At 37.3% G+C, this 20,743-nt stretch overlaps 1 protein-coding gene across 1 annotated transcript; it reads right to left on the bottom strand.

Moving 5' to 3' along the window:
* Positions 1-745: 745 nt before the first annotated feature.
* On the bottom strand, positions 746-1,805 carry LOC140886068 (protein FAR-RED-ELONGATED HYPOCOTYL 1-LIKE-like). The gene is made up of 3 exons (XM_073292574.1): positions 1,745-1,805; positions 1,015-1,478; positions 746-917 (listed from the first exon to the last, which is right to left on the bottom strand). The coding sequence occupies exons 1-3, from the start codon at positions 1,783-1,785 to the stop codon at positions 853-855; spliced, it is 570 nt and encodes a 189-aa protein (XP_073148675.1). The 5' UTR covers positions 1,786-1,805; the 3' UTR covers positions 746-852.
* Positions 1,806-20,743: the final 18,938 nt, after the last annotated feature.

Below are 20,743 nucleotides of genomic sequence, written 5' to 3'. Positions count from 1 at the left end.
ATTTTTTTATAAATAACAAAAAATCTAATGACTAAAAAGAAGAAATCATATAAAATGACTAATTTGGTTAATATTTCCGGTTTTATTGAAAATTAAGTCAAGTATAATGATAATTTCAAATCAAACTTCATCAATTAAGTGAAAGTTGATTAATTAGATGATCTTTACTATAAAAATATAATAATATGTATGTGCGCATCACACATTCCCATAATAAACATACCGTAATATACATAGCAAACGCACATACGTTTCCACTAATATATATATTTATATATATAATTTTGTTAATACTAATATATTAAAAAGATAAATAAAATGTCATTACCGGAGTTCAACTAAACAATTTATAAATAAATAATTAATAATTAATAATCTCATCACGCTCCATAATAAAATGATAGAAGGTAATGCAGCATGAACTCAACCGAATTGATATCATGAGATCGGTTCACGCAAATTCTATATAAACGAACCCTCTGCTTCCATTTCCAACTGAAATTCTCGAAAATAATATGAGCAAACTTTCATTTAATTTCGTGACTAAATATATATTCTTAAACATATGGACTTATAATGCAAATTATATAATAATCCATTAATACCTAACTCTCTATCGATCTATATACGAGAAAATTAACAAAATCTGCGGTACAAAAAAATGCTATATATACAATGAAGGTAACATACAACTACACGTTACTTTTTATATATATAAAAAAAAAACAATATCTCAAATGCATGCACTTTCAAAATAGATATTTCAATCAAAGTTCAGAAAATTTTATAATTTTACAAATAATGTGTAATCGTGTATATTACTTTCATTATGCATATAGCATAACTCTGGCTTTACAACATAAGCATAGAAAAACACTTTTCAAACTCCTTATCAATTGTTAGTTTCTTGCCACCATCTGCACCCAAGAGAACAAGAAATATTTCAACATCATTTCAATTTTTCTTAAAAAAAATAAAAATAAAACATATTAATTAATATTAATATCGATTTACCTTGATCACCAGACCATCTTCGAGACGAAAGAATATAATCAGTGGGATCTATCCCACTCGAGTGCAGCAGATTCTCGAGTGCCTTATAATCTGCATAGTCCGAGTACCCGAAATCCGAAACGATTCCGAACTCTAAGAGGTCCGCCTCGTAGTCGAACATTATCGTCTCTGATTCACCCGAAACCGGTTTTGACGTTGATCTGCCATGTAAAGAATTAGTTTCCATATAGGCTGATCCAGTTTCATCCTCGTTACATGTCGAAATGGTCGATTCAGTACTGGTACTGCTGTTTTCGACAAATAATTCCTCCGCCCCTAGTTCACAGATTTTCTTGGGCAGCTCCATGGTGGAATCAGATGAAGAATCATATTCAAGAATCTGACCCAATCGCACATGTTTCGGCAGAGGAACTCCCACTGGTTCAGCTTGGATTTTTCTTTTCTTGCTCAAGAAATCAACCGGCCTGGTATATCCAAAACGAAAACCAAGTTTTTTTTTTTTTTTCTTAAAAACAAACAAACAAACAAGACTACGAACTTTGGTCCGTGACATGACGTACTAGCGTCATAAGTTCAAATTTCGACAGTCAGTTCTAAATATGTATAGACTATATATAACACGACTAGCTGGGGAAAATCGTCCTTGCCCCGGGACTAGTCGATCGGCTAAACAAGAATTGAAAGTTGAAATCAAGAGCTAGAGAGAACTCGAAAATAAAATTAAATATACCTGTTCATCTGATCAGTTGGGTTGTTCATGCTTACCTCCATGGGTGATCTTTGAAGGACTAGTTAAGGGCATTGGCACCATATAAAGTTATGATTAGATTCCTTTCAAGGATTATCCCATAAAATTATTAATTATTTTTGGCTCATGAAAATAGGGAATTTAATCAATTAAATATATATTCTGACATATAACATGATATGTATTTTTAAATCTTGTACCATGTATTTTTATAACTTCGTGTATTTAAGTACTGTCACATGCACAATACTGTAGAAAAATTGTGAATAAAAAATATTAAATAAACAGAGTTACATATATATATATATAGCTAAGTAACCCCATCATAAAAATCAAACAATTTTGAAGGCTAAGTGACATACATTTTTAAATTGATGCATGTTCAATGGTCTTTGTTAAATAATATTTGACTAACTTGTACGTCTACACCCTGGATTAATTTTTATGTGCTATATGCTTACTTCTCTGTGATATGATTTTGCTATGTAATGTTGTCAAAATTATTAAAACTTAATCATATATCTTTCATATTTTTTAAAGTTTGGATTGGATTTTTGTTTAGTTTTTTTTTTATTTTTAATTTTAGTATATTTTTTTCCGTATAAGTAGTTAGGTGAGACTAGAAATGTCAATATTATATATGTTGAAAAAAGAGTAGAACTGAAAAAATAAAAAGAAATAAAAGCAACATGTTAAAATTGAAATTTGACAATATAGATCATTAAACTAGAAAAAGATAATAATAATGTAGCCAAAATAATATGTCGCTTGTAGCAGTCAATTAATCTCGATGGTTGCAGGAGTGCCAGTTCCACGCTTGCGGGCGTCACTATACAAACTCTAAGAAATATAGTGGATCGACTTGTTCACGGTGGTCGGGACTAGCCAAATGAAAACCCTTCGAATCTCAAGTCAGCTTTATCCAAAAATAAAAGCGAATGGGTGAAACTTGAAATGCCAAAATGAACATTTACCTTTCAAATGAGGAGGCTAGGAAGTGACTTATATTACTTTTTCTTATTGAGCTTTCCCTCGCTGGATCGGACTTATTAATTAATGGTTTTAATAATAAACTTTATCAATTAAATGTTGATCTTCGTTATAAGGATCCATACTAATTTGGGTTATGATCCCCACATACGGCCAAATTAATGATTTCCTCTAATTTTAAAAAAATTAGCAAGTGTTCTGACATTAATCCAATGAAATATATTCCAGGTTTCGAGAGAGACAATATAAACTCGGTCAGGAGATTTTTGTTTTTCACTTGTTTGATTTGCGTGAGTTTTAATAAACCTCTGACTTTTATGATGACGTGGCAACAACCATTTGATTTCCGCGTGGATTTGACAATGTTAATTATTAATAAAGATAATAACTGATTTCCACAAATAATATACGAAATTTCTAAAATATGTTAATGTTATAATGTGGTGTTTTCGGAAGAGAAGAAAATTCGATTTACAAGCTGTTTGATTTTATCTCGATTATTGTTCGAGAATTTGCGTTTGAGATTTTTTTTTTATTATATATCTATTTTTACTATGTACTAATAAAGTTTAGTGTGTGTTTTTTTTATACCAATTGATTAGTACGAAGACATCAATTTTAACAAATTCAAATATTCGCATGTTATCTCCTGAAAATTACATATTTAATAACTAATTAAAATATAAAAACATAATCTCAAATCCTAAAAAAAAGAAAAAAAAAACCAACTGGAATTGCGTGCATATTCTACATTGTACATTGAATATAAACTTGAAATTTATCCGATTTGAAAAAATTTATATATAATATACTGTTTCCTAGATGAGTCTGCGGCATTGGAATATGAAATTGGTCACATGGATGTGGCATGGACTTAAATACACATGCATGCATGTGATTACCAAAACCAACATCAAGTGGAGATTCCGTTCATGCAAAAGTGTGGGTTTTGGTAACTAACCAGCCCAACTTGCCAAAATATCAACTTTGGGATAATATATATATATATATATATATATATTGACATTTGTGTATGTGAAATATTCACAGGAACATCATGCGGTGCCAATAGATAACGAGAATACGTGTTTATGATATCAAAATTAATTTATTTATATATGGTGACATAATTTTATGCTGATACAATATGCATGGAAAACGCGTTAACACGGGTTAATCATCGCATTCGTGGTGGTGATAATTATATGTTCTAAGTTTGAACAGTCGTTTTTATTACATTTTTTAAGAATTAAATCAATTAATATATAATTAATGAGACTTCATAATAAATATAAGAATTTTCAGGGATGATTTTTTTACAAGATTGTTTATAATTAGTTTGAATAACTTTTTTTTGAATTAATTAAGTTTATATTGGTTATTCCATATGTAATTGTTATTTTCTAAATTATAGTATGTTTGATTAATGATTGTTGTAGTAATTAAAGATTAAAAACAAACATTTTTAATACTCGATCGAGCTCGAATAACTCTAGATTTGAGCTATTCTACAGACATCAGGATTTTGCGGTAGGGGAGGCTAATTTTACATGAAAAAATATGAATAAAACTCATAAGATCAATATACATATTAGATTTATGTTAATATTTTATTATTCATATATCTTTCAACTTGTTTATGATTTAAAAATAATTGAATATCAATCATGCTAGTATTGACACAATTTTAATATATCAATATCCTTATAAATATTTTCTATATTCAACAGTGAATGTATTTCAATATTTAAATTATATTTTATAAAAAAAATTTGAAAATTTGATGGGTTAATGGATCAAAAAAATTTCTCTTTAAAAATAAGTTGAATAATTGTTTTAAATTTTATAAAGTATAATTTTTTTAATTTGATAATGTACATAATTATAGATTTACTTTGAATTTATGATGTTATTTTGTACTCAATATCATATAATGTTCAATGAAATGGTCTATATAAACACAAAATTTAAAAGCCTAAATAACTTAAATAAAACTCATATATATCAATAAATTAAAAAATCCAATCAATTGAAAATAATAATTAATATATATAATTAACTCAATAAATATATATATATATATATATATATATATATATATATATATATATATACTAACTATATGGGCTGGGCTAGACCGGGCTGAAGCCCAGCCTAACCCCGCATATAGTTCCGTCCATGCAGCAGCTACTTTTCGGTTTGAACTTTGAGCTAATAATACAAGCCTAATTATTATTTTTCTATCAAGAGAAAGTGGGTAAGTTGTAATTAAACCCCATAACTTTTTTGTGTTTTCATAACGATGTTTAATGGAAATTTTGATGTGGAAGTGTCTGGAGAAGTAGAAGATTGATTCAAAAATTGTTTAATACGGATCGGCTCTTCAAAAGAGGTAAAGGCCATACATAGATATTCAGAGGATCGTAAGAGGTCCAATGATAATAGGAAGATCGATCTCGTATTCAAATCAAGTAACAGATATCTCCAAATGCCCATTCAGGAATGCAAATTAGGGACCCAGTATAATGGGTCTGTGCTTATATAAGACAACTAATTATTTCGGCTTGCAGGAGAAATTTATTAGATCGTGTCACGAGAATGTTACAATCATCGTTGTCTTTATAACACGTCGATGAAATGTCAATATAAGAGTAGTCTCCCGTAATACATCTTAGAGTTTAATTTGATTTTTATATATATATATATATATATATATATATATATTCATGGATCTCACATATCTAAAATCATTTTAATAATTGTAGTAAGGTATTAATGTTATTCTAGGTTATTTTATTGATAAAATTGTCAAAATAAATTGTGAAAAAAAATTCATATTATAATTTAATATGCTATTAAGAAGAAATTCTGATATTATGCATATGGAAAATTATTCAACATAAAAGTTGTATATTAGCAATGGAAAGACATTCTTGGGCGAAAAATAGGTAACACGTGGATTTGGGTACCAATACATGTAAATATTTCATATTGTCCGGATCTGCATGATTCCTATTGCCAAAAGTTTTTGTTAGGATCGGGGTCTCGTACTCTAAAACAAAGTAATAGTATACTGAAATAGTGAGGAAAAAGATTACTAGATTTGTTGAAGTTGAAAGATAAATTAGAGTAATGCAAGCAGATTTGTTTCTGGAATTCAAAGGATAAAACCTTCTACGTCTCCTCTTCTTCTGTTTTCATACGGTATCACTAGAAAATTTGATAAGTATACAGCCTGGTACAAATCTATTTCAGTAGGACTTATTTACTGCCTACTGAAACTCCTAAAGCTTACGCAAACAAAATACACACACGAAGGACTTCAAAAAGAAGACTATTCTCCCAGATTATTACAACACTTTCACTCTTAAAGGATTTTACAACAGATAGCAGTAGAGACAAATATGATCTGAGAATCTGATGGATCGATTTGGGTGTGAAAGAGTGTTTTCAAGTATTTTGTAGAGAACTTGAAAGATTGATTGATATTTGATAGCGAATATTTCTCTATTTTACTTGAAGGAGTCACACAGCCTTATATAGCTTCTTCTTCAACGTTAATAAAACGGTTCTTTAAGACTCTCATTTAATGTACATGTTAGTGTTGAATCCTGACTTTTGGTGATAACAAAATAATACATCGTTGTTTTAGAACGGCCGCCATTTACTTGTATGCACAGATAATCTACCGACGTCAAGACATCATCTGACCATGAGATATTAACTGGAATAAGCAGTATCAGCTGATCAAAGCATGTCAACCGTTACTTGTCAACCGAGCGAGACATATCTACCGGCTAAAATATCTACTGAACTTTTAAGGTGGTCAGCTACATGCTACATTTAGAAGTCACAGATTCCCAGTTCTCGGAAAGTTGACTACACAACTTAAATGCAAAGGACGAAGCATTTAAGGAGCCGTCTGATAAAGTGAGAAAACCATAAATAGCATTTAATGTGAGCGACACATTGAATAAATAATTAAAGGCGCTTCTAGTACAAGATATTCAGAAGATATTATTAATATCTTACATCAGACTCTTTCCTACCGTTGAACAAAAGAAAAAGACGTTGGAAAAAATTGATATAAATATCAGAGTCTTTCTTCAAAGAAGAAGGCCATGATTACAAAGAATTTGCATACTTGAGCTCTTGAATCTATTTTGAATACTCGACCGCTCATTCAACCCTTAGCTAAAACTCAAATCCAGCTGTTGTTTGAAGAACACCATCTTCTACAAGGATTTGAGAGTCTAAGTTTTCAAGAAACTTAGACGTTTATCATCATCAACTGAAGAAATACTTTGATAATGAAATAAACGGTGTACGTGGTTGTTATGTAAAATAAGACAGTGTTGTACTTCGTGTCGTAACACCAAAGACAACACAGTGCAGCGGAAATTTAAAAACGTAAATAAAACTCAAGTAATAACTTTTGCACGAGTATAAAACTCGTGCGGGTGCCTTAGGGCTAAATATCACTAGTAAACATAAGAGCAGTCTTACAAAACAATCCTAGTGATTTTACGAAAAGTCATTAAATACTAAATTTCTCAACACGTTGAGAAATCAAACTTGCATCCTAAAATACGAAAAGAGTATAAAAGAAATTAGATGCAACTCCCGTAGCCTAAATTGAAGAGACAAAAAATATCTTCAACAACACAGTTCTCACAGTGTTGTCTCTTATGTCTTCAACACGAACAGAAACACGGGGACATGCAACAATGATGGTTGCAAACCTTGCTTCAGAATTCTTCAAGATCTTCACTCGAATTCTTCAGAGTATGCGCAGAGTAGTTTTCGTCTGAAGCCCTCATTTTTTTTGTGCGTAGAAATCTTCTTTTATAGATAATCATCCAAGCTTTGAAGATTTTCTTAGATAGAGTCTTACAAGAATATGTAACAAACTTTTAGTAGGAAATAAACTCTATCAATACATGGAAATCAAATCATGATAATATCAAATTATATTTTATCAAATAATCACATTATCACGATATGATTTAAACTTTGGCAAATATATCTTTAACATATACGAGATATACATGGAATATTTACCAAATAATCTATCTTGTCTAGAAAGCAAAATCTTCTAATTTCCAATTAATTGGGGCCAAAATATACAAGGAATAAAATTCCTTTCAATCTCCCCCTTTTTGCTTTCTGGACAACACAATGCACAAGTATGAGATACTTATAAACTCCCCCTGAGTTAAAAACTCTTCTCCCCCTGAATTTTAAAGTCTCCCCCTGAAGTGTTGTCCCTCATGTCGTAACACGGTGGATAACATGAGCAAATACCCATGGGATTCTTTAATTCGAATATCAGAGCATAAGTGGGGTAGAAGATGTTAGTCTAGTTAACACATATATGAGCAATTAAGGTACGTAACTAGAACGAATAAAAACAGTTATATTAAAATCAGAATGAAGCAAATAAAATAAAGAAAGGATGAGAGAAGAAACAAGATCTAAATTTGATCACTATCAGAGCTATCTTGATCAGAGGCTTCATTCTCATCATCCTTAGTCCCAAATGGACCAGCTTCATCTTCATCTTGTGCACTATCTCCCCCTGTTTGGCCAGAAATGCCAAGTTGTCGTCGACAATCAGCCAAGACCGTGCTATAGAAGGCAATGTCTTCCTGAGCTTGAGCAATTTTTTCCTCGGCACGAGTCATCAGCAGCTGAATGGTGGCAGTGGTGAATTCCAGAGAGGTAGAAGTAGGCACTGTTTCTTCAGTATTGTCTCCTGTGTTGGCAACATCGGGGGCAACACCAGCCATGTTAGCAGCAGGAGTAGGAGTGGCGGTCCAGGGTAAATCCATTACGCGATTCCCCTTTAGAAGACCAGCTGCTAACTTCAAAATCTCAGGCAGATCAGTGAGATCTTCTGTAATATTTCGAATGAACGCCTGAGATTCCAAAATGCCATAAATCAGAGATGGGAATGGCAGCTTGGTAGACTTGAGACCTCCATCAGCAAACTGGAGTACTGTCTTGAATACCATCTTCCCAAAATTAAAAGGACACCCAGTCCCAATGGCATATAGAATGACCGCCTGTGGTCTTGTGATAACAGTGGAGTTGGAGGAGGGCGTCCAATTCCTCACAGCTATCTTGTGCAGCACAGAATAAAATGAAGTGAGCTTGGCTGCAGAAAAATGGTCAGAGAACTTTTTGACCATACCTCCAGTGAGAACAGTAATCACTTCGTTGATCTCTGGAGGATTTCCTTCATCAACATCTGGGGTTGAGTAGTGAGAGTTGATCACGGCTGGAGTGAACTCGAACAGCCGACCCCGTAGATACACCAAGCCATACTTTGCAGACTCTGGATCTTCAATGCTCGATGTTAAGTTGGCGTAAAACTCCAGAATCACCCTCTTACAGTAGGGTATCACAGCAACCACAGTAGAATAAAGCTGTCTAAGCTTTAAAAAATCGATCAAATTGTACCTATCATATGATCGGACATCTATGTTCCTTTCATCCAGAAGTCCTCTGTGAGCGAGAAGAGGCCAAGTAGCATCAGCATCACCAGAGTAAAATATGAGGGAATGGGCAGCATCCATGTCATATTCCTCATCAACAGTGTTGTCCGTGGTGTTGACGACACCAACAGCAACACTGGCAGCAGCAGTAGAAACATCCTCTTGATCCAGAGGGTCTTCATCAGCGTCCATGCTGGAAATATCCTCAGAGGCTTCTTTTTCTCCAATATCCGCACTCTTATCAGAAGAGTCAGCAGCAGAATCGGTAGAGGAGGAAGAGGAGGAAGAGGAGGAACCATGATGTGATTTGCCTTGTGCAAACTCCTCCATCATCTCTGCATCAGGCTCATCATCGGAGAGATGAGCAGAGGGAGGAACAGAAGATGACATCTTCCCTTGCTTGAGACTCTCCAGGATTTGAGCCAAGGTGGCATCTTCATCAGAATCAGCACTTTCTTGAGGAGCAGTAGCTGCTGGAATGTCCTTCGGAGGAACATCATCAGAAAATTTTGAATCATCACTCTCAGAAGCGGATTCAACAGTTGGAGCGGAGGCAGAGGCAGCAGCAGAACTAGAGGGTTTCTTCCTCGCCACAAATTCAAAATTGGCATCATCAGAATCGTCGCCCGAGCTGCGATCTTCTTCAGCCATGGATATGCGGGGACCCTTGTAAAAACTCTTGGACTGAGTAAAGTCTGGGTTGTAACCTGCCTGCATTTTAGATCGGCGTGCCATCGGTGGAGGAGGATTAACCTTATTCAAAACAGAGAAATCAGGAAGATTCTCTATATCAATTGTGTTCCCTGGTTCTCCAGGCATGAGAACAGCGAGAGGGACAGGTTCCATGGAAACTGGAACAATCGGCAGAGAGGACACCGTGGATGGGATTTCCGGTGTTGTAACACCAGCAGCAACATCAGGTTCTTTATGACCCATCTCACTTCGAATGTCTTGTGGATCAAAGCCTGCCATTGAAAAGCAATTTGAGAGTGAGAGAAGTTTAGGGTTTGCAAAAACAACTCAATCGGGAACAAAGGATTTCGAGAAGATGATAAAGCCCGATTATTATAAAAAAAAATATTTATAGAATCCTTATCTCAAACGGTAACAAAATCCTAAAAAACCCATAATTACCCTGATCCCTGATCTCTCTTCAGTTACAACGGTAACTTTCCTAACGGACAAAAATTAAAAACCAAGATTAAAGAGATAAAATCCCATAATTAAGGCAATAATCTGAGATAAATATTTCAATCCAAATATTCCAGAATTACCTCCACATCAGCCTAACTCCACTGAACCAAAAATCAATCACGAAATTTCAATTTTTTAGTAAATAGGGTAAATCATCAAAATTCGTCTATTTAGAACCTTACCCAAAAACATAATCCTATTAGCAAAAATGCATATGCATGGCCTATTTTATGCCTAAACAGAGTGTAACATAAAATAAAAATGCAATCACAAGCAAAACAATATGTTGACGATTGTAGTGTTGCTTCTCGTGTTGCCAACATCAACTCCAACACCATAGTTTTTCAAAAAGTATTTGAGACATACACACTTGATTACCCTTGATAAATAAAATTTCAGAAGTGGTAGCTTTCACACTAATCGAACAGTCTTCATTGGACTCAATTAGGTAGCTTTTTCCATTTTCTTCCAATTTGGATAAAGTTCGTATTTATGACATTGGTCAACAAACTTCATAAAAGATTATGACACTGAATTTGCGAAACCACCTTTCACATGGAACAAGAACATGGAATACACGTACATCCCTCAACTACTTATGTAGTAACCCGGAACCCATTTTAAGATAATAATATGTTAAACATGATTAAGGGTTGGTAATTGATCTATTTCGGAGTGTTATTGGACTTCGGAAGAGGAATTTGGGCTTTTGACTTCGGGCCAGATCGGAAGCTCCGATCCCAGTTCGGAAGCTCCGATCCTGACCACTTTGGAAGCAGATCGGATTCACGGGGATCGGACGTTCCGATCAGGAACGGAGGTTCCGATCTCAGCCAGCCAGCAATGCTCGATGACTCTGCCGTGAGTTTTGACAAGTGTTGGTCGGGGGTTCGATCGGAAGTTCCGATCCCGGAACGGTGGTTCCAATCCCGACGTGTCGGACATGCACAGAATGAGCTGGAATCGGAAGCTCCGATCCCGAGATCGGTGGTTCCGATCGTTGACGAGATTTTGGCTATAAATAGGGCTCATTTGATTCAGTTTTGAAATACGAATTCCCGCGTTTCCTTCTTCAGTTATATAGTGTGAGATATACACTTGAGGGCCCTATCGGTTAATAGTGAGGTTCTGAAATAACCACGGTGAGGTTATAGTCATTCAGGACTAGCGACTCCAAAGGGCTAACTACGGACGAAGGTATGGTCCGGGAATCTATTTAAGTTTTGGGAGTACTTATTAGCTTAGTTAAGGCTTATAGAATTTATGTAGTGATACGGTGAACTTTTGAATATAGGCTTGGAACCTAGGATCCTATTATACTTGAACTAGCCTAGAGGTACGTACACATTGACTGAGATTGCCAGCGAGTACACATGTTTATATGTTGCATTTATTTGGCATTATTATATGGCATGAGATATGATTTACCGTTTTCTATATTCATATGTCATGTGCATATACACGTTGAGCCTATACCTTGTTATACCTGACTATAGAGCCGCTCAGCTCTATACTCGATAGTCTGTCACTGAGAGTACCGCGACGGCGGGGGCATTTATGTCTGTCTACTCTGGTGTACTAGACGAGTGTGGTTGCACCCAGAGGTTGATCCGTGCGGTGGCAGCACTCATATGGCGCCGGTTCTGAGCATGACTTTTCAGATGACCCTGTACCAGTCATCATGTTGCATGCATTATATACATATGTTTACTCATGTCTATGTACTGGGCGTAGCGCTCACGTCCTAGTTGTTATCTTGGACACCCTATTCCATGGGGCAGGTCGCAGGATGGACGGAGCTGGTAGTTCAAGGCAGGACTAGGGAGCAGGAGCTTTGAAAGTTTTTATACAGCACGATTTATTAGCTGTATAATGTTTACTTTTAAGAATTTCGATATGGTTGTATCATTACAGATTTAAGCCTGGATTATATTACTAAGCTGATATGTAAATTATGGATTATGTTTCCGCACGTTTTTACTCTGTTAAGTATTATGTTGTATGCATGCTATTAGTTGCCAGTTAGTAGGTGATTCCATGCAGGGTCACTACATTTTTGGTATCAGAGCATGCATAGATTTTGGGATTAGTACTTGGGATTTAGTTTAGTCTTGAGTAATTCTTGCGCATTTGGGATTTTAATGTGCAATTTTTTTCAGGATATGGCTGACGAGAGTCACGGTAGTGTTGGCCAGGGAAGTGGTCATCATCATCGTCGCCATCATCATCAGGATGATCAACATCGTTCTCATGAGGGTCGACGTCGCTATACTATTAATAAGTTTATGCAGGTAGGACCGAAACCCTTAGTGGGAGGCGAGAATCCTGAACAAGCTAGTGTTGGAAAACTGGCGGTCAGATCAATCACGATTGATACCCGGTGCAGCGGAAGTTTAAAAATTTTATCATGGAACAATTCCATGGTGTGGGTATCAACCATTCAACGATTAAATTATTGTGTGTGTAAAATTCAAATAACAATTATTAAATTTTACCTTCAATCTCGCAACGAGATTACTGGACACCAACAGATTTGATCTGCTCTTGTTGTCTCTCCCTGGAACCGATGAACTCCTTCAATCAGGTCCACGAACAGAGGTTTAATCCCTCTGATAGATTGCACTAGAAAATCTATCAGAAGTTTTCTGCGAAGAGAATAAACGAATCTGATTCGCTATTCCAGACTGCAATTCAAAATCACAGACCGGAAAATCTCGGGCAGAGGGGGAGGGGTCGGCCGAACAGAGAGAGAGAGCTAGGGTTCGAAAATTTTCTCTGTCTCAAAATTATGACCTGTTGTGTGTAATTTCTGTACTGAAATAACTTATTTATAATGCAGGCCACTAACACCTTAGGGCCCATTAATCATAAGCTGGGGCCTGACAAGCAAAGCCCGCTCGTTCAGAAATTAATATAAAATTCATCGTGACTCCGATTGATGAAACGATTTCACCAATGTGCACAGAAACCATTTCTGCACGTTTTAAAGTCAAAATAAATTTTCCTGAATCCGAATTCAGTGGTTTCCAAAAATGTCCATCCCTATGTCATTTAGGAAATCCTACTCCCTTACTCTTATTTAAGAAGTCCAACTCCTTAGTTCATTAAATTTAACTCTTTAAATTTAACTATCTCAACGGGATTAAAACTCCATTACACTGTGTGACCCTCAATGGTTCAGGGATACAGCTAGCCGTGGGCTCACAACTCCTTGTGACTCGGAACAACACTTTCCGACTTGCCCAACGAATCATGGTAAAGCGCCTAGCAACATCGCCCCATGATTCCCTAGGTATCACTGATAGTGCCTACAAGAACCAGTAGATTTTGGTTAGCATACAGTACGGTCCCTTCATCCATATATCCCGATCGAATCAACAACCATTGGTATATCGAGAGTCGCTCAAGATTCGATAACTATGCAATACATCTTGAAGATCAAATTAGTGACATCGCATGTGCTACTAAGAAACCATTTCTTAAATCACATCAAGTACTCTGGCCAGAGATTTGTCACACTAATATCTCCTCAGATCGCATAGGATATCCACACTCGCAAGTATGTGGTGAATCCTTGACAACAATGCATTGACTCCTATATGTGTCGTAACTGTACCCAATCTCGACACCTGATGACCCCCATAGAGTCGGTAAACGAGTCAAAGCACAGCACTAGCATATAGAGTCTCCATGATGTTTCAAGTCGTAAGGACTAATGGTGTACAACCAAAACCGCGGACTTTATCCACTCGATAAGTGATAACCACTTGGAAAGTCCGGATAGGGTAGTTCGATTATTCATCCTATGAATATCCATTTGCATGCTTCGAACATCTCCATGTTCCCTACCAATGAAACGTGGTACTCCGCATCGCAAATGCTAGTCTCAAACTCGAGCGATCCTTATCCTTATTATCGGACGGCTCAATCGACTAGGAACGGTTTTAGAATATACAGTGACTATAAGATGTATTTCATGATAGACATCTCCATGTTCTACCACATCTTACATACACTATAGTATATTCAAGGTCTTTATCAAAACAACAATAGTATATCACAATATAACAATATGAAGTAATATAAAGTCATTGCCATAAAAGTGTAAATAATATTAAACAAAAGATTGTTTATACAAAGAGTCATCAAAGCCCATAGCCACACAGTTGGCTCACTGGGCACCCACTCTTACAATCTCCCACTTGCCCTATAGCCAACTAGTCATACTACGTAGACCCATTGCTTCGCGATGTTTGTCAAACAATGGTCCTGGCAAGGGCTTAGTAAGCGGATCAGCGATATTGTCTGCAGAGGCCACTCGTTCGACAATGATGTCCCCTCTTTCCACAATCTCCCGGATTATGTGGTATTTCCTCAGTACGTGTTTGGATCTTTGATGAGACCTTGGTTCCTTTGCTTGAGCAACGGCACCCGTGTTGTCACAGTACACCGGGACTGGACCAACAAATTCAGGAATGACGCCCAACTCTTGGACGAACTTCCTCATCCAAACGGCCTCTTTAGCAGCAGCTGATGCTGCAATGTATTCAGCCTCAGTGGTGGAATCCGCTGTGGTGTCCTGCTTGGAACTCTTCCAAGAGACAGCACCGCCATTGAGCATGAACACAAATCCAGAGGTTGACTTCGAGTCATCCACATCACTTTGGAAGCTAGAGTCGGTATAGCCTTCCAATTTGAGTTCTCGTCCTCCATAAACCATGAACATATTCTTAGTCCTTCGCAAGTACTTAAGAATGTCCTTCACGGCTTTCCAATGCATTTGACCAGGATTAGACTGATATCTGCTCGTGACACTCAGAGCAAATGCTACATCCGGTCTGGTAGATATCATCCCATACATGATACTTCCTATAGCTGACGCATATGGTACATGTGTCATATTCTCTATCTCTTCATCAGTCTTGGGACACATAGACTTGGATAGAGAAACTCCATGACACATGGGTAGATGTCCTCTTTTGGACCCATCCATTGAAAACCGTTTCAATATGGTATCGATGTAGGTTGATTGAGTGAGTCCTATCATTCTCTTAGACCTATCTCTATAGATCTGTATCCCAAGAATGTAGGATGCCTCTCCCAAATCCTTCATCGAAAATCTACCTGATAACCATATCTTTGTTGACTGCAACATCCCTACATCATTCCCAATGAGTAGGATGTCATCAACATAAAGTACTAAGAATGTCACCGCATCCTTAACTACTTTCTTGTACACGCAAGGTTCCTCCGGGTTCTTGATGAAACCAAAATCTTTAATTGTTTCATCAAATTTCTGGTTCCAACTTCTTGATGCTTGTTTTAGACCATAAATTGATCTCTGAAGCTTGCATACCTTATGCTCGCTTCCTATGGATGTGAACCCCTCAGGCTGCTTCATATAGATTTCTTCCTTAATGTCTCCATTAAGAAAAGCAGTCTTCACATCCATTTGCCATATCTCATAGTCATACCATGCAGCTATGGCAATCAGGATTCTTATGGACTTGAACATTGCAACTGGTGAAAAGGTTTCATCATAGTCAACTCCTTGCCTTTGAGTATAACCTTTCGCCACCAATCGCGCCTTGTAGGTCAATACCTTACCATCAGGCCCAAGCTTTCTTTTGTATATCCATTTACACCCTATTGGAACAATTCCATCGGGAGGATCTACCAAAGACCAAACTTGGTTTGTATGCATCGAATCCAATTCTGACTGCATAGCTTCAAGCCATAAATTCGAATCCGCATCAGAAATTGCTTCCTTGAAGTTTCTTGGATCACATCCAATGTCGGGTTCATCTTGATCCCCTTCAAGAAGAAGACCATATCGAATAGGAGGTCTAGAAGTCCTCTCGGATCTTCTAGGTACAGGCGTGTCCAGCAATGGTTCCTGAGGTGTAGGATCGTTATTTTGTATTTCGGGTTCTTCTCGAACCTCTTCGAGTTCCATCATCTCGCCTTTCTTATCCAATAAGAACTCCTTCTCCAAGAAGGTGGCATTCCTAGAAACAAACACCTTTGTTTCAGCAGGATAATAGAAATAATATCCGATTGAATTCTTCGGATACCCTACAAAATAACATAAGCTGGATCGACTTTCCAACTTATCTCCCACTGTCCGCTTCACGTAAGCAGGACATCCCCAAATCCTCAAGTGCGAATACTTAGGAGCTTTGCCATTCCATAACTCGTATGGTGTTTTGTCCACTGCTTTAGTGTGGACGTTGTTCAACAACAATACCGCCGTTTCAAGCGCATAGCCCCAAAACGAAGGTGGAAGCTCAGTGAAGCTCATCATAGATCGAACCATGTCCAACAAAGTTCGATTACGACGCTCCGATACACCATTAAGCTGTGGTGTCATAGGAGGAGTCCACTGAGAGAGAATCCCATTCTCTTTCAGATAGTCCAAAAACTCGGTACTCAAGTATTCTCCACCTCGATCCGATCGAAGTGCTTTAATACTTTTACCTAGCTTGTTTTCTACTTCAGCCCTGAATTCTTTGAACTTTTCAAATGCTTCAGACTTATATTTCATTAAATATAAATACCCATACCTTGAATAATCATCAGTAAAGGTAATGAAGTAGGTGTGGCCATGTTGAGTCCCTACTCTAAATGGACCACAAACATCTGTATGGATCAAATCCAACAGATTCTGACTACGCTCAGGTTTCCCCTTAAAAGGAGATTTAGTCATTTTTCCTTTTAGGCAGGATTCACAAGTAGGTAGAGAGTTAATATCAGACATATCAAACATGCCCTCTCCCACTAGCTTGTTCATCCTCCTTGAGGAAATATGACCTAGCCTAGCGTGCCAAAGGTTTGCCGGGTTTTGACTATCGATTTTCCTTTTGTTTGTTGTCGCCGGTTTGTCAATACAATTCACTGGAACGTCTTTTAGTTTTAAATTGTATAGATCGTTTTCAAGTTGTCCATTTCCAATTAAACATTCATTCTTGTAAATGTTGCAAATCCCATTCACAAAATTACAAGAATAACCATCTCTATCAAGCATAGAAATAGAAATAATGTTTTTAATTAAATCTGGCACAAATAAAACATCTCTCAATAATAATTTAAAACTATTCTGCAAAATCAAACAAACATCTCCAATGGCCGTAGCTTCAACTCTGGAACCATTCCCGAGCCTCAGCTGGGTCTCACCCATTCTAAGCCTGCGACTTCTTGTCATCACCTGCAAATCATTGCAAATGTGAGATCCACATCCGGTATCCAATACCCAAGAAGTTGTATTAAGTGACATGTTTATTTCGATATAGAACATACCCTTTGCAGTTCCCAACTGCTCAAGATACTCCTTGCAGTTGCGCTTCCAATGACCCGGCTTCTTGCAGTAATGGCAAAAATCCTTGGATTTTCCATTGTTTGAAGCCTTTGTCTTTTGCTTCTTCTCGGGTTCCACTTTCTTGGGTGGGGCAGAACGTTTCTTGCCCTTCATACTTGGCCCCTTCTTAGCAGAAGATGAGGAGCCCACCAAGAAAGCTGGCTTATCCTTCTTAAGTGTGGATTCATATGTAACGAGCATATTGACCATCTCTTCAAGGGTGGCCTCTATCTTGTTCATATTAAAATTTATCACGAATCCATCAAATGAAGAAGGAAGAGATAGAAGCAGCAAGTCCACATTGAGTTCATGCTCCAACACCAAATCAAGGGTCGCCAACTTCTGTATGAGCCAAATCACTCGTACCCCATGATCACGGACCGAAGTCCCTTCACGCATGCGGCACGTCATCAACTCCTTAACAGTAGCGAACCTTTCAGCCCTCGACTGAGCCCCAAAAAGTTCCTTGAGTTGCGTGTGAATGTCAGCAGCATTCACCGTGTCCTCAAATCGCCTCTGGAGTTCATCAGACATCGAGGCTTGCATATAGCATTTGGTCTTGATGTCATGGTCACACCATGCATCAAGTTTGGCCAATTCCTCCGGACTTATGTCAGCTGGTGCTTCCTTCGGAGGTGCTTTCTCTAACACGTAGAGCATTTTCTCCGAAGTTAAGACAATCTTCAACTTCCGGAACCATTCCGTATAGTTGGCGCCAGTCAGCTTGTTTTGTCGAGGATCGAGAATAAAGGATTTCGCGAATTCATTGTATGAAATACTGAAAAGGAAAACAGACATATATCAATGATTGTTTAACAATTTACTAAGACATAAAATAGGCGAATTTAATTTTATGAATCTCACTCCCACTATTTTAACGATTTCACCACCCTCTAGTGAAAACGGGAAACTTTTTCCTTAGTGAGAACATGGAGTCCAATTGACAAACTTATGGTCCCGAATAATATCAGCCAACCATAATTCTCAAAAGGTAGAGCCCAATTGCTTCCAAAGCAACCCCCATGTATTTACCTCATGTCCAATAAGGGCCCAATAATATGACGCCGTTTAAAGTGACATGTCAAGATGACCCATCAATATTAAGTTGTGATGGACGGTCGCCATGTGGATCCCCCAATAATATGAGCCGATCCCATGGGAGTTCCACCCAACTTAAACATTTGTCGATCCAATGTACAGCTTTCCGACGGACGGGCCCCCCAATAATATGAGCCGGACCGTATCCGCGGGTAGCATCACATACATTGACCGTTGATGGAAGGTAGGAACATTTAAACAATATTTAAATTTCCTTTATTTATCTTGATATAAATTTTAAATCAATTTAAAATGAGGGATTTATTTATAAAAATATTTGTCTCATCATATTTAATTTATTGCATGCATTGCCGGATTCACGCAATTTATGTCTAAACATGCATACAATCATAATATCACATATTATATAGGATGATCGATTCCATTTCTAATTGACCCGTGGTTGCCAATCACGGGTCTTAGTCCAATCCTAGGTAATATGCAGTATGCAAATGCAATCCTATTACATATGCTTCCAATTTACATTTCTTCAGTCTTCATTGTCTGCTGGGCCCACCATCTTCAAATCTTGATCTCCCACTAAATCTAATGTATTTACAATAAATAACAATGACAAGTAGGGGATACATTTTTAGGGGTGGGAACGGGCTATAAACCAAGCCCACTTTTATTACATATGACATTCATATCGGGCCATAAACCAGGCCCATTAATAAAACCAACAACAATAAAAACAAAATGTAAATTCCTAACATACACCTACAAAATTGGTCATGGCAATCGATCATCCTTATCCAATAACATTTAATTCAAAATTAATTTATTGGATAACATGCTGTGGCAATTCAAATTTAAACAAGATAAAATCATATTTTATATATAAAATCTCATTTCACATATAAAATCATATTTTATCTCTATATCAAATAAAATCATATTTTATCTATAAAATCCAATTTTACAAATAAAATCATATTTTACTTAATATATCATAAGATCATATCTTATCATCAATTGTACCAAAATAATTGATTTCAAAATTCAATTTACGGATAAAATATTAAAATTTTCCAAAATTCAAATTTATCCAAAATCAATTTTAAAATTTACGGACTCGAACAATTCGATCCGAAATCTCGTGAACCAATCAAAAACAATTTTTGACCGGACCAAAAATAAAATTTTAAATATTAAAATTAATTTTTAAATAAAAATATAATTTTTCCCGCGGGCCGCCCGGGACACTCCCGGGCCGCCCGGGACACTCCCGGGCCGGCCCGCACCCGGGGCGCGGGCCGGAGGCAGCCCGGCTGCCCCCTTAGGGCAGCGCCTGGCGCCGCCCCTGGGCGGCGCCGTGCGCTGCGCTGGGCGGCGCCGAGCGCCGCCCCTGGGCAGCGCCGAGCGCTGCCCTGCGCAGCGCCCAGCGCTGCGCTGGGCAGCGCACAGCGCTGCCCTGGGCGGCGCCGTGCGCCGCCCTGGGCGGCGACGGTCGCCGCCTTGGGCGGCGCCGTGCGCCCCCTTTGGGCGGCGCCGTGCGCCGCCCGGGGCAGCAACAATTGCTGCCCCACCGGGCAGCGATCCAATCGCTGCCCGGGTTTTGCCCCGAAATTTTTTTTTTTTTTTTTATTTAAAAATATTTATTTTGTTTCAAAAACCGAGACTCAAAAATTTTGTACAATTGATTAATTTAATCGTTTGATCTGAGCAACCTGGCTCTGATACCACTGTTGGAAAACTGGCGGTCAGATCAATCACGATTGATACCCGGTGCAGCGGAAGTTTAAAAATTTTATCATGGAACAATTCCATGGTGTGGGTATCAACCATTCAACGATTAAATTATTGTGTGTGTAAAATTCAAATAACAATTATTAAATTTTACCTTCA

Source organism: Henckelia pumila, chromosome 3 (assembly GCF_033568475.1).
Source record: "Henckelia pumila isolate YLH828 chromosome 3, ASM3356847v2, whole genome shotgun sequence".
Lineage (NCBI taxonomy): Eukaryota > Viridiplantae > Streptophyta > Magnoliopsida > Lamiales > Gesneriaceae > Henckelia > Henckelia pumila.
The sequence above is the reverse complement of the archived record's forward strand: the minus strand, read 5'-3'. Positions and strand labels throughout refer to the sequence as shown.

What these genes read in the sequence shown, in the direction of transcription:
- LOC140886068 (XM_073292574.1), bottom strand. Translation starts at nt 1,785, where the DNA reads ATGGAGGTAAGCATGAACAACCCAACTGATCAGATGAACAG. An exon ending in CCAACTGATCAGATGAACAG is followed by an intron (nt 1,479 to 1,744) that starts GTATATTTAATT and finishes TGGATATACCAG; the next exon opens with GCCGGTTGATTTCTTGAGCA. An exon ending in AAGATGGTCTGGTGATCAAG is followed by an intron (nt 918 to 1,014) that starts GTAAATCGATAT and finishes TCTTGGGTGCAG; the next exon opens with ATGGTGGCAAGAAACTAACA.